The 15,539-nt window shown below is 47.1% G+C and overlaps 1 protein-coding gene across 1 annotated transcript in view; it reads left to right on the top strand.

Moving 5' to 3' along the window:
• Positions 1-15,539, top strand: part of INTS7 (integrator complex subunit 7) — a 128,701-nt gene that overhangs the window by 18,213 nt on the left and 94,949 nt on the right. Inside the window, exons 6-7 of the mRNA XM_077485738.1 lie at positions 1,665-1,864; positions 6,724-6,846. Coding sequence (XP_077341864.1) covers positions 1,665-1,864; positions 6,724-6,846 — 323 coding nt within the window. The remainder of the gene's footprint in view (positions 1-1,664; positions 1,865-6,723; positions 6,847-15,539) is intronic.

The following is a 15,539-nucleotide window of genomic DNA, read 5'->3' as shown; positions in this document are numbered from 1 at the left end:
ACATCTTGTGTGACGTCTCCATCTGCCAGCATTAGAGCGGACTTCGTTCAGTTTACGTTAAGGCCTGAGAATCAACCAAATTCAGTTTTATAGTATTCATAGCTTCCCGCAAGGAATTGTCAGTATCTCCTAACATGAGCAGGGTATCATCCGCATATAACTTCATCACCTCCTGTATCGTGCCATAACAGAAGCTGACAATGTTAGAATTGCTCCTGATCCTAACCACCAGGGGCTCAATTGTCAGGGCAAACAGGAGAGGTGAAAGGGGGTAACCCTGCCTGCTACCCCTCCTCAATTTAAAGGTATGAGATCATTTATTCGTGTGTGCTATTAACACAGATATGGCACACAGCACAGCCCTGTCTAGTAGAGCTAGGTTACAGCTTTCATCCCTTCTCCGGCTTGTGACTGGACAGTGAAAGGTGAAGAAGCAAAATAGATTATCTGTCAGTCAGCTCTACCCTCCTTTTAGCATTTTCCTTGCTAGTACATGAGCCCTGGCTGACTCCCTGTGCTGCTTTTGGAGTCCAAGCTGTGCTGTACAGCAACTGCTGGAGGCTGATAATACTGTAGGTTAATTTATTTATACTGCTTGCAGTAAAAAAAATAAAAATTAAAATCGCAAAGCAGAGAAAAGGGTAAGCAAGCACATTGTTAATGATATAATCTTCCTCCTGACTGGGTTTGACCTTTTAAGATATATGTATAAGACATGGGCGCTCAACCTGTGGCTCTCCAGCTGTTGCAGAACTACAAATCCCATCATGCCTCTGCCTTTGGGAGTCATGCTTTTAACTCTCAGCTGCTTGCAATGCCTCATGGGACTCGTAGTTCCACAACAGCTGGAGGGGCCACAGTTTGAGCACCCATGGTATAAGATATAAACTATTTTGAACACAAATGATGCTTAGTATTGTGCTTTCAGGACATTTTTAAAGTGATTTGTAAAGCATTTTAATTTTATTTAATTTTATAACAAACATGTCATCCTTATCTGCTCTGTGTAAGGGTTTTGCACAGAGCAGAGCCGATTCTTCTTTTCTGGGTTCCTCTTCTCACGTGCCCCCATGGATAGCCGCTTTCCATGGGGGCACGCTCCTGAGTCTTGCTATTGCGTCCATTGGCATAGACAGCAGGACTCGGCCCTGCCCCCCGGCTCCCATGTCACTGGATTTGATTGAAAGCAGCGGGAGCTCCTGCTATCAATCTGTCCAATGAGGATCCAAGACAGTGGCTGGAGCTGCTGTGCTGGTACCTGTTGCTGGAACAATCAGGCTTAGTTAATAACAAATACGAGGGGGAGTCTAGGGGACTGCTGCAGCACAAAAGATTTTTCACCTTGATGATTAGAATGCATTAAGCTGAAAAACTGAGGGTTTACAACTCCTTTAATTCCAGTCACGACCAAAATCTACCCCTGCATTTCTGAAGACCACTTTCCCTACACAGTGTGTTGGCAGGTTCTTGGTGAAAGCAGCAGCATTTTGTTGCTGAGAAACAAATTAATCTCAGCAGGGATAAAAAAATAAATGGGGAAAATTGCATGTATTGAAGTGATAAACTGGTTGTTTTATTATTTCTGACATACACTTTAAGGAAAGTCTGTTAAGCTGTAGATATCCTTTTATTTCACATGTTATGTTTGTCTATACTTCTTGCAGGTTTGGCTACCCCGGTGGACTTGAAGCTTAAACTCATCCCGATACTCCAGCACATGCACCATGATGCCATTTTGGCCTCCAACAGTCGTCAGCTTCTACAGCAGTTGGTGACATCATATCCATCTACAAAGATGGTGATTGTCACTCTGCATACCTTTACCCTGTTGGCTGCTTCTTCACTGGTTGACATTCCAAAACAGGTATAATGATTTACATTTATTTATTTTATTAATGTGTTTTACAGCTTCAGACAGACTTCCCATCTCTCACCATGAACAAAATAAGTTGGTCTGAGCGGCGCTCAGCCATTTGTAGCCAGTTTTGTATTTGTCTATGAAAGAATAAAAAGCTTCCTCTGATTGGTTTAGGTGGGGAGCCGGACCAATTAAGCCACGTTCTCTGATTTGGCCAAAAACGGGAAGCTTTGTATTCATTCACAGAATACAAAGCTACCTATGAATGGCTGAGCGCCGATTAGACTGACTCTGTTTTATTCCAGGTGTGAGACAGGAAGTCCTCTGTCTCACAACTGGTACCCAGCACTGTGTACTGTATGCAACTGACGCTACATATAGTTCATAGAGTGCTAACAGCCAGTGCAGCCCTTAGTGAAGGAAATGGCTTGTAAAACCAGCTTGGTCCAACAAAATATTTTAGGCCTCATGCACATAGGTATGTGTCCATGTACACACAGGCTTTTGGGAGCTGTAAGTGCCATAGGCGTTTTCAAGCTGCGAAAAAAACCCATAAAACCGAGCCTGTGCATTCTGGAGCAGCAGCGTTACAGCTGTAAAAATGCCTGATGCCGCTGTATACAGAGTTAAGCCGCATCAAGCATTTTTAAGCTGTAGTAATTGGATTTGGCAGTGGAAAATAGAAGAGAACAGAGAAACGTTGCTAAACACACAATAATGTGTTTATACCCCCATCTACTTCAAACTGAACACTGATTCTACTGCTCACTCTACTACTCACATGCTTATTTGGTAAATCAGTTTTTCACTGCTGTTTCAATCTCAACCTGTAGGCATGCTCACATTATTTCAATGTTTATTTAGCTAGTAAGTCTTACCTAAATTATGGCTTAGCTTATCTTTACAATCTTGGCCTTTGGTCCTGTTTCAATTTGAATGTGATATGAAAAGATTTTCTCAGCTAAATGTGTGCCCAATATTACCTCCTGATTGATTGCCAGATTCAACCCACACCCAACACAGTATAAGAACAAGGCCTTCTTTACGGGGGAACACATACAGGGGGCTGCACATACAGGGGTTCTTCCAAAGAAGGTTCTTTAAATAAGTGGCACTTCTGCTCTTGCACTTCAGCGATTTGCACAACGCAACCCACAGCAGACTGCAGGTGACTTCATTTCCTAATTATCTCTCCTTCCTCCCTGAAACATGCACTCTTTACTTCTCCTCCTTTTCACAATTGCAGCCTCTCTCCTCAAACTCCCTTTTCTTCACCCCCCTGCTCCACCCCACAATCTGTACATATCGCCATCACTTCTCCCCTCTCCTTACTACTGCACTCATCATCTCTTCCTAACTCTAAACCCACTTGCTAATAAACCCCCCCAGGGTACTGAAGCATGTCCCCTCATACAAATCCTACTCTCATATTACCTCCCTTACTTTTCTACTTCTGCTGGCCGCTGGAGATATTTCCCCTAACCCTGGCCTACCCTTATTTAACTGTACCCAACACACCCATCACCCTACACCCTCTGGCAGTCGCAATCTATGCAATTTGGTCTCAATTCCTCTTCTTCCCAAAACCAGCTCCCCCCTCTCCTGCGCCCTCTGGAACGCTCGCTCTGTCTGCAACAAACTCACGGCTGTTCATGACCTCTTTGTCACTAATTCCTTTAATCTACTTGTTCTCACAGAAACCTGGCTCCAAGAATCTGACACCCCTTCTCCTGCTTCCCTCTCCCAGGGTGGCCTTCACTGGACTCACTCCCCTAGGCCTAATGGACGCAAGGGAGGTGGAGTGGGACTCCTCCTCTCCCCCCCAATGCACCTTCCAGGTTATTCACTCCCCTCCCTCTCTTTCCCTCTCATCATTTGAAGCTCACTGTATTCGTCTATTCTCTACTACTTTCCTAAGAATTGCTGTGATCTACCGGCCCCCTGGACCAGTATCAACTTTCCTTGATGAGTTCTCTGCCTGGCTACCCTTCTTTTTATCTTCAGAAATTCCCACAATCCTTGGTTATTTCAACATCCCTGCTAATACAAACACTCCTGCGACTTCTAAACTTCTTAGTCTAACCTCTTCATTTGACCTGAAGCAATGGGTACAGGCTTCTACTCATTCTGATGGCAACACCCTTGACCTTGTATTCTCCTACCTTTGCACTCCATGCAACTTCTCAAATAATCCTTCTCCTCTTTCCGACCATCACCTAATTAGTTTCTCTCTCTCCCTGTCTTCCAACACCCTTCCCTCCAATCGTCTAACCATCACCCGTAGAAACTTTCGCAACTTCAACTCTTCTCTCCTTTATTCTGCTGCTGACCACCTCTATGACAAAATCTCTCCCCTGTCCTGTCCCAACCAAGCCACTTCCACCTACAATAAAACCCTGTCCTCCACCCTGGACAAGCTCGCTCCAATCACTACACGCAGAATCAGACCTCGACCCCTACAACCCTGGCAAACAGATGACACTAGAATTCTCAAAAAACGTAGTCGCGCTTTTGAGCGTCTGTGGCACAAGACCAAGTCTCTCAAAGACTTCAACCAATACAAATCTGCCCTCCAAAAATACAACTCTTTCCTCCACACTGCCAAGCAGACCTACTTTACAACTCTTATTAACACCTTCTCGTCCAGTCCCCATAAACTTTTCTCTACGTTCAACTCTCTACTCCGTCCTCCACCGCCTCCACCCACTGACTCACTCACTGCCCAGGAGATTGCTAATCACTTCAAAAACAAGATTGATACAATCCGTGATGAAATCTCCACTCTACAGGTATCTCCCCCAGTTAAGACCCCACTACAACAGGTACTCTCAACACTCCCCTTATTCAAAACTGCCACTACAGACGAAGTTGCTAAACTCCTTTCTAACGCCCACCTAACCACCTGCCCCCTGGATCCTATTCCCTCTCAAACACTACCGTCGCCATCTGACTCTATACTACACTCTCTAACCCACATCTTCAATCTCTCCCTCACCTCTGGCATTTTCCCCAATGCTCTAAAACATGCACTGGTTACCCCCATACTTAAAAAGCCATCCTTGGACCCTACCAATCCTAACAACCTATGCCCTATCTCCTTGCTCCCTTTTTCCTCTAAACTCCTCGAGCGCCTGGTTTACAACCAACTGAGTGACTACCTCATCAAAAACAACCTTCTTGATCCCCTTCAATCTGGATTTTGCCCTCAACACTCAACAGAAACTGCTCTTTTAAAACTCACAAATGACCTACTAACTGCAAAAACCAACGAACACTATTCTGTACTCTTACTTCTGGACCTTTCAGCTGCCTTTGACACGGTTGACCACTCCCTCTTCCTCAAAAAACTTTACTCCCTTGGTCTCTGTGACTGTGCTCTTCAGTGGCTCTCATCCTATCTATCCCAACGCACCTTCAGTGTCACTTACAATTCTACTTCCTCCACTCCTCTTCCCCTCTCTGTCGGAGTCCCCCAAGGTTCTGTTCTTGGACCTCTTTTATTTTCAGTCTACACCTCTTCCCTGGGTCAGCTGATCGCCTCTCACGGCTTTCAATATCATTTCTACGTTGACGACACTCAAATCTATCTCTCCACCCCTCAACTCACTCAATCAGTCTCCTCACGCATCACCAGCTTACTAACAGACATATCTGTATGGATGTCACAACACTTCCTTAAACTCAACTTGTCCAAAACCGAACTTATAATATTTCCTCCCCAACGCCCCTCTTCCCCTGACTTCTCTGTCAAGAGTAATGGCACAACCATCCACCCATCCCCACATGTCAGGGTGCTAGGTGTTATCCTGGACTCTGAACTCTCCTTTCAGCCCCACATCCAATCACTTTCCAAAGCTTGCCGCCTCAACCTCCAAAACATCTCTAAACTACGCCCCTTGCTAACCAATGAAACCGCAAAGCTCCTGATTCACTCCCTGGTTATCTCTCGCCTTGACTACTGCAACTCCCTCCTCATTGGTTCACCTTTAAATAGACTATCCCCCCTTCAGTCCATCATGAATGCTGCTGCCAGACTCATACACCTTACAAACCGCACAGTGTCTGCTACCCCTCTCTGCCAATCCCTCCATTGGCTGCCACTTGCCCAACGAATTAAATTCAAAATACTAACACTTACAAAGCCATCCACAACTCTGCCCCCAGCTACATCTCTAGCCTAGTCTCCAAATACCAACCTAATCGCCCACTTCGTTCCTCCCAAGACCTCCTGCTCTCTAGCTCCCTCATCACCTCCTCCCATATCCGCCTACAGGACTTCTCCCGAGCTTCGCCCATCCTCTGGAACTCACTACCCCAGTCTGTCAGACTGTTTCCAAATTTATCCACTTTCAGGCGATCCCTGAAAACCTTCCTCTTCAGAGAAGCCTATCCTGTCTCCATCTAACAACTTCACTATTCTCTCCATTAGCTCATCCCCCACAGCTATTACCCTTTTGTATAACTTGACCCTCCCTCCTAGATTGTAAGCTCTAACGAGCAGGGCTCTCTGATTCCCCTTGTCTTGAATTGTATTGCATTGTACTGTCTACTCCAATGTTATAAAGCGCTGCGTAAACTGTCGGCGCTATATAAATCCTGTATAATAATAATAATAATGCTAATGCAAAACACTTCTAAAAGCATGTTTTTACAGCTCCCTTTTCTTGACGTTGGTACTGTCTTTTCAACTCGTGGATATCAGCTTTAAGGGTAGAACTAATTGTAGATAAGAGAATGTTAGATGCATAAGTAATAAGTATTTAGATGTGTATCAGTGTAGCTGGATTATACATTTGCAAATGCTTGTGTTGCCCCAACATTTTTTCCCCTCCCCACCACAGCCTAACTCTGCTATATTTATATAGATCCAGCTTTTGCTGCAGTACCTGAAAAATGATCCCAGAAAAGCTGTGAAGAGACTTGCTATTCAAGATCTGAAATTTCTTGCCAACAAAACCCCTCATACCTGGAGCAGAGACAATGTTCAGGTGTGTAATCCGATTTTTTATTATTATTTATTGGTGAATTAGGAGACAGCCCCAATGAAGCGTGTCTGTTAATTTTTATGTTCAGTCTCTTTATTGATATTTTCAGCAACCCATGACAATGTACAGATGCAGCTTAGCAGGGCAGTACAATAGTATTTTAGATACTGAAAAGCTTGTAGTCATCCATAAATCATAATAAAAGAAAACTACCATGTGCAGCAGGTATGAGACCTGTGATACAGTTTAGCTACAGAATATTCTCACTAACCACTGTTCTTTACAACAAAATCTGTCACAGAGATAATTAACCTAAAGATACAATGAAAGTGAAGAAAAGAAAAATAGAAAAGGGGGGGAAAAAAAGGAAAAGCGAAATAAAAAACTCCTTAAGGCCTCTTTCACACTGATGTCCCGTTCAGGCCCGCCTGTCAGTTTTTCAGGCGGACCTGAACAGGTGCTCCATAGAGGTCTATGGAGCGTCGGATGTCAGCGGTGACATGTCCGCTGACATCCGACCCGCTCCGATCCGAAAAAGTGTAACGGAGGAAAAAGCTATTTTTCCATCCGTCTGCGGATCGGATCAGATGACGACGGGCACTGCGGTCCGTCGTCATCCGATCTCCCATAGGGGAGAGCGGCGCTGTGACAGGTCCGTCCCTGCGCAGTGTGCAGAGACGGAGCTGTCATCTCCCTGCTCAGCGGGGATCGGCGGAGTGATCCCCGCTGAGCAAACGGATATCCATGGGGCGGATCAGAACTGATCCGCCCCGTGTGAAAGGACCCTTAAGGACAGTAAAGCCCCATTCAACTTATGACTAGACCTCAAATGAAGAGTGAAACATTCACATATTGGGCCCAGGGATCCCAGACCAGCTCAAACTGATTCTTGGTGTCATTCACAATATTAGCAATCTGTTCATGTACCATAAACCATGGTAGCATGGAATGAGACACTGTGGACTTCTTCCATGATCTGGCAATAGTGATTTTGGCTGCCAAAGGCATAAAAAAACTCTGTTAGTAATGCAATTTGTGGAGATTACTGTACAGAAGCCCTTCGTATGAAGGGCACTCCCACAAAATATTACCCAAATGATCACATCGCATAAAGGAGAGGAAGTTACCATCTCTTTAAAACTTTGAGATGAACCTCGATTAACATTATACTAAGTCTGCCCACAAAGGAAGTATGGTAATGTTTATGCCATTTGCTCTACATGGGTATCATCTGAGGAGGTCCTTGTCCCTTTCCAGCATATACAAAAGCTTAATGGGTATACTGAGTAGACTAGTAACCCATAAATTATAGCGATACCTCCCTTCTGACTGTGATTCTGAGTACGCCATTTCTCATAAGTAGTGAGGCTTGGGGTATTTTGTTCTTTGCAACCAGACAGTTCCTTAACGTTGGAAGTCACATGTTCTATAGCTAGCAGAATATGCAGACCTCATAAATGAAAGGATAATTTCCATGCTGCATTTTTCCGCACCACGTATCACACCAGTGTTGTGCTATGAACAGGTCACCTATAAAACCATGTGCCCTAGCGGTGAGCTGCATTTAGCCAGTGCAGAAAAAAAACACAGGACTCTGCACACAGTGTGAACAAGTCCTTATTAAAAATATTACATAATTGTTTTTCACTTGCTGCTCCATGTAACTTGACTAGTATGAAGATATGGATTTCCCTGTAAAAAAAAAAAAATCTTAATAAAGCATGCATTGGAAAAAAAATGAAAAAAAAATGTTCTTCACCATATCTGCTATAAAATCAGGGGGAGACATCACTAGAGAATGGGATGGACAGTACAGGAAAAGTAAAATAGTGTGATAGAAGTAAGTGTAACCAGGGGTGTCAAACTCAATTTCATCACGGGCCGCTTTAGCATTATGGTTGTGAAGGGCCAGTTGTAAGACTATATAAATGTAACCACTCTTTATAATATTAATTACCGTATTCATCGGCATATAACACGCACATTCATTTTAAGAGGGAATTTTCAGGAAAAAAAACGTAAATTTTAAATAAGGAACTTTGAAGCAAAATACGGGTCAGTGACCATCTGCAGCCTCACCATTGCCGTCAATGCAGCAGCCTCACCACTGCCGTCAATGCAGCAGCCTCACCACTGCCGTCAATGCAGCAGCCTCACCACTGCCGTCAATGCAGCAGCCTCACCACTGCCGTCAATGCAGCAGCCTCACCACTGCCGTCAATGCAGCAGCCTCACCACTGCCGTCAATGCAGCAGCCTCACCACTGCCGTCAATGCAGCAGCCTCACCACTGCCGTCAATGCAGCAGCCTCACCACTGCCGTCAATGCAGCAGCCTCACCATTGCCGTCAGTGCAGCCTGATCGCTTCCCATCTGCAGCCTAGAGGGGACAGGGAGGGGGGCGGGACGAGAGCCGACAGATTACATGAGTATTTCCTATGATAGATAGAACAGTGGTCCAATGGCGGCCCAGGAGACAGGACTTCCTATTACAGAGGCCGCCAAGTAAACAGGAGATTTTCACTGTATGTAATTTGACAGCGCTTGCCCTGGCCCCCTCCCTGTCCCCTCCGAGGCAGCTAAATTGGAAGTATTGGCGTATAACACGCACACGCTATTTGCACCCAACTTTCATGGTGAAAAAGTGAGTGTTATACGCCAATAAATACAGTAATGGCCTCTGTATTTGATTATTACTGGTTTTAGTAATAACTTAAGCTGGGAAAGGCAGGTGCAGACCAGCATGGACCCCACTAACACTTCTGTGGCAGATGCTGAAAGTCTGAAAAGGAGGGTCACATACTGCTTGTATCATCCAAGAAACTTTATTGGAGACTGCTGGGACAGAGCATGGTTCTGTCATGGTGCTCTGTCTAAGCGGTCTCCAATAATGTTTCTTGGATGATACCAGCAGTGCATGACCCTCCTTTTTATTATTCTCATAATTGTAAGCAGTTGTTTAGAGGCCCCCCCCCCCCCTTACATCAGATGTCAAAGCCCCACACCATCAGAAATCAAGAGTCCCTCATCTTCCCTTGCATCAAAATGCACTCCCCTTGTTCTGCTGCCAGAAAGAAAATGGGGACAGAGGAGGACCACAGGAGGGCTGTCGGAGTCTGTTGAGACCAAGGAAGGCGAAGACAAGAGGTGCTGTTACTGAAAAGAGAGTTACAGGATCTGTAGTTGGAGTTCTGTCCTCCCTTTTGCCTGCGACTGCTGAGATGTGAGGGGAGCAAAGACTAGCCATTCTGCAGCTGCATGCAGAAGAGCTGTATCTGGCAGAGGAGTTCTGTCCTCTCTGCTGCTGATTGCTGAGACAAGGTGGGGGTGGAGACGGGGGGGGGGGGGGTGCCGCAATGCAGGAGAGATGCGAGGCCCACATGAAATGGCCTGGCTGGATTTGACCCGCTGGCCTTGTGCTTGACATGCAATTTAAATAATGGTAACCAGTCTAAGAAATATATATATTTTTTTTTTTTCACTGGCTTTTTTAAATATCAAAACACATAATACTTTCTGTAGGATCCCTGTGGACCACATAAATTCCAAACCGCCTCATGTGATGGGTTATAGCATTAGCTCTGATGTGTGGAGGCACTCTGCTGGTGAATTATAATGTCTGACTGCACTGATGTGCTCTGTTGCATTGCGTGACTATACTGCACAGGTTAAATTTGAGGCCGCAGTCTAAAACTGTGCAATATTAGTTAAGAAAATACATTTTTTTTAAAATAGATTTTCTGGAATAAATTCTGGCATGGCTAACTGCCATAAATCAAATTTGATCATCTCCTGCCACTTGTAGACCTGCTGCCTAGCCGCTTGTTAAAATGAAGATCATTTTAGGTGTGTTTTGATTTTGTGTGACACATGGCCACAAGATGGCGCAATTTACTCCCTATTTTATTTATGTTGCAACTGGTATTGAAAAATCTCAGTTTGTATGTAGCCAGGACTTTTTAGAAAGCAAGTGATGTTATACAGGAGCAATAACTTGTCCGATTTACAGTGAAGTGTACTTGTGTACTATATGCAGCCCGGTGGGCTTGTAGCAGTGTCAATACACTGAACTTGGCGCATTGCACAGTTCACTTTTTTTTTTAATGAACTTTTTTTTTTTTTTTTTTTTCAAATAACATATTTATTTATTTTCAAAAAGTGCATTACACGTCATGCATTACTACAGCAGAATAAAACAGCTAGAACAGAAAAGAGTAGGCCGCAGGGACCACCCACCTCTTGGCCCATCCCAGTAGGCCCCCCAGGGCCGGCAAATGCCAGCCCGGGGGGGCCCCCCGCGAACAGCCGGGCCGACCCTGAGAAATAAAGAATGGCTTTACCCACCATAGGGTCCAGTGGAGTAGCCCCGCATCAAGTCATGGACCTCTTCTTACAGTATCAATCTCTCATGACAAACAGCATCCACAAAGTAGTGTGCTAAAAGAACAACAAAGCACGTACATGCACCAGCCATGATAGAAAAGGAGAGAGAGGCTGGCAAAAAGAAATAGGGGTACTAAGCAACAGAGAGAGAAGAAGAACGAGAGCAGAGGTGAGAAGTATAGGAGATAAGAGGGATAAGAAGAAAGAAAGAGAGTTTAGCAAAGGCTAAAAAGTAAAGAGAAAGGGGGGAGGAGAGTGTGGGGGAGGAGGGGTAGGGAAAGGCAGGGGGTATAGTCACCGTGCGTGGTCTCTGCTTCTTTTTCACAGCTGGATCTCCCGGGAGTTCCATGGACTCCAGACCACATCGTCGGCCTCGAGCCTGTCCTGTATCCTGGCGGTCATCCTCTCCATCAACTCCACGTCTTGAACTCTAGCATGGAGTGCTCCCAGATCGGGGGGCAGCACCTTTTTCCAGTGTAGGGCTATTAGGCATCTCGCCGCAGTCAGGATATGCCGTGATAATTTCTTGCGGGACTTCGACAATGTAGGGAGAGGGATGCCCAACAAGAAGGTCTTAGGATCCAGGTCCACCCGCCGATCCAAGAGATCAGCCAAGAGGCGCCGGACCCCTTCCCAGAAGGGGACCACTAGGGGACACTGCCAGAAGATGTGGAACAGCGTGCCTTTGTGGGTCAAGCACCGCCAGCATCTGTCAGAGGTGGTAGGGTAAATGGCGTGAAGGACGTCCGGGGTCATGTACCAGAAAAATAAAATTTTGTACGCGTTCTCCCTATAGAGCGTGCATAGAGAGCTTTTCGAGGCCTGGGACCATATCGTCTGCCATTGCCCCTCCGTGATCTCCTCCCCCAGCTGTTCCTCCCACTTGAGCATGTAGGCATGTTTACCTACCGGAGCTAGCGGGGGTGCATTAAGGATTTTATATATAGCCGACATCAATCCCCTTTGGGCCGTGCCCTCAAGGATTATGGTCTCAAAAGCGGAGGGAGGGGAGAAGCGCAAATCAGAGGATATGGTCTGGGCAAAGTGTCGTATCTGCAGATAGCTGTAGAAGCTCTGTCTCGGGAGGTCAAATTTGGACTGAAGGTCTGCATAAGACAACATTCTCCGCGATCTGGGGTCCACTAAGGTCCCCAGGTGAAAGAGATTCCGGGAAGACCACGGGTGGGACATCGCATACGTCAGGCTGTCTGGCATCTTAGGGTGGTACAGGAAGGACGTCAGGAGCGATTTGTCCGAAGCCAGGACATATATCTTAGAAAGCTTGCGCCATAGGCCCTGTAGGTCGGATATAGATCCTAGCAGTTGGGTCCGGGGGGTTAGTGCTGGGGCGCTCCATAGCATACTATTAGGGTGCACTGGAGCCAACCAGAGCTTCTCAATTTCCGTCCATCTGTTGTACGACCTCTGGGTGAACCAGGAGGTCACTGCCCGGAGCTGAGCCGCTTGGAAATACTTTACCAGGTCCGGAAACGCCAGTCCCCCGGCTGAGCGAGAGGCTGTCATTACCGAGCGGGGGATTCTATGACGTTTGTAGTTCCATGTAAAATCTAGCAGGTCCGCCTGTAATTTTCTCAGGTGGTGATATGGTACTGGGATAGGAAGGGTCTGGAAAAGGTAGAGGAGTTTCGGGAGAATCGTCATTTTCACCGAAGCTATCCTACCAAAGAGGGAGATCTGGTGCTTCCGCCATTGGGAAAGTAATTGCCTAATGACGCCATATAGGGGCGGGAAGTTTGCCTGATACAGAGAGTCGAAGGTCGGGGTGATATGAATCCCCAAGTATTTCAGGGAATCAGTTTTCCAGTGGTATGGAAAAGTGGCTCGGAGATGTTCGACCTCCGGGGGCGGCATATTTACCGGGAGGGCTTCCGATTTGGAAGCATTAATTTTATAGCCCGATAGGGCGCTGTAGCGGTCCAACTCCGTATGTAAGTTAGGCAGGGATATCCTGGGCTGGGTCAGGGTGAGGATGACATCATCCGCAAACAACGACACCTTAAATTCCCTGCCCCGAACCGGGACGCCCCTGATATTCGGGTTCCGCCGGATGGACGCCGCCAGGGGTTCCACGCAGATAGCAAATAATAAAGGCGACAGGGGACAGCCCTGGCGCGTGCCATTGGAGACCGAAAACGCCGAGGAGGTAGCGAAGGGGGTCTTAACCTGGGAGGACGGGTTGGAATAAAGGTGGCGTATTGCCCGCAGGAACGGTCCCTTCATCCCCATGTGCTGCAACGTGGCGAACAGGAAGGGCCACCCCAGTCTGTCAAATGCCTTTTCCGCATCCAAACTCAGAAGCAAAGACGGGATGCCCCCCCTATTCGCCACGTCGACTAAATCTATGACCTTTCTAGTGTTGTCGCCGGCTTGGCGAAGAGGGACAAATCCCACCTGATCTTTATGGATGAGGGAGGTTAGGACCCTATTGAGCCGGAGGGAAAGGAGTTTCGTGAAGATCTTCAGATCTGCATTCAGGAGTGCAATGGGCCTATAATTGGCATAGAGAATGGGGTCCTTATCAGGCTTCGGTATCAGGGTGAGGAAGGAGCGTTGCATATCGGAAGGGACCGGGGTATGTAACAGAAACGCATTGAACAATCTGCCCAAGTAAGGGAGCAGAAGGGGCAGAAACGTTTTATAGTATTCGTAGGGTAAACCGTCCGGACCCGGGGATTTATGAGCCGGTAGTGACTTGACGGTCAGTTCTATTTCCTCCTCCGTAATGGGCATATTCAGAGAGGCCATATCCAGGTCTCGAATGCGGGGGATCCCACTGTCTGTCAAATATTGGTGCATACGCTGGGAAAGCTCCGCCGACAGGGGAGCACTGGGTATGTCGTCGCTGTTGTACAGCTCCTCATAAAATTTCGCAAATGTGTCTGCTATCTCCTTAGGGTGAGAAACTACTGTGTTGTTTTTAGTTTTAATCTGATGTGGGGTAGAGAGGAGGGTTTTATCTTTAAGTTTCCTCGCCAAGAGTGAGTGCGCCTTGTTGCCCCTGTCGTAGTACGTCTGCCTAACCCGCAGCATAGCCTTTTCTACCCGGCGGAGCGCCAGATCCTTAAGCACCGTGCGAAGCTTAGTGATCTTCCGGAGGAGTCGCAGTGACGGAGAAGCCTGCATATTCCTTTCCAGCTGCCCCAGCTCCTTTTCCGTTCGCAATCTAGCGGCCTCTGCGTCCTTCTTTAAAGCAGAAGACAGAGCCATGCACTTTCCACGGATGACCGCCTTGTGGGCCTCCCACAAAGTGGGGAGAGCAATGTCCGGGGTCGCATTTTCAGCAAAGTAGAGTTTCAAGGTTGAGACCAGTTCCGCCTGCGATGGGGAATGTTGCAGGAGAGAGGTGTTGAGTTTCCAATTGTAGGGTCTACTTACTGGAGCCGCTAGATCCAGTGTTAGTAGGATCGGCGCGTGGTCCGACCATGAAATTGGTAGGATATGGGCTCGTCGGGCCACTCTCAGCGTGGAATTGTTGGTAAAAAAGTAGTCTATGCGGGAGTGCAGCTGGTGCGGGGCCGAGTAGAACGTATACTGCCGGTCCGCCGGGTGAAGGGCCCGCCAGACGTCAAAAAGAGCGTGTCTGCGGGTCAGCTGGCGAAACAGTTTCGAATCCCTAAGTACTTAAGCGGAGGGGGGCCGATGTCGCCAAACGGTCCGCAATAGCGGAGTGAGCCATGTTAAAGTCACCCCCCACCACTAAGTAACCATGATCTGTCTTGAACAAGCGGGACAGGAGTCTGGAGAGAAAGCTATGTTGACGGACATTTGGGGCGTACAGGGTACATAGGGTGATTGGCTGGGATCCCCACTTGCCCTTAAGTATCAAGAAGCCTCCCCCGGGATCCCCATAGTGATCAAGGTAGATGAAAGGGGCTCCATGACGAATCAGGATGGCCACGCCGGCCTTCCTGTGAGGTCCCGAGGATAGGTAAGCTAAAGGAAAGTATCGAGAGGCGAAAGCGAAGGACCCCCCCTTATCAAAGTGCGTCTCCTGGACAAGGACGATATCCGCTCCCGACTGCCTGAATTCTCTAAGTGCCAGATGCCGTTTCCCGTTAGAATTCAGTCCATGGACATTTAGGGATAAAATCTTAGCCATCAGTCATGTCAGGGGGATGAGAATGTAAGCTGGTTCTTACCCATAATCCACCATGCAGGACGACCGCCAGGAGCCAGGAGGTAGCTTGTTCCGGAGAAAGGGCTCTAAGAGGAGTTCCACGATGCCCACCAACCATGACACGGTGAGAGTACAGGGAGGGGAGAGGGAGAGGAAAAAGCAGAGAAGGGGAGAGA

The sequence above is a fragment of the Lithobates pipiens genome, unplaced genomic scaffold (assembly GCF_037356315.1).
Source record: "Lithobates pipiens isolate NorthernLeopardFrog02 unplaced genomic scaffold, aLitPip1_a1.2 Scaffold_18, whole genome shotgun sequence".
NCBI classification, from domain to species: domain Eukaryota; kingdom Metazoa; phylum Chordata; class Amphibia; order Anura; family Ranidae; genus Lithobates; species Lithobates pipiens.
This window is presented reverse-complemented; position numbering and strand designations above follow the sequence as displayed.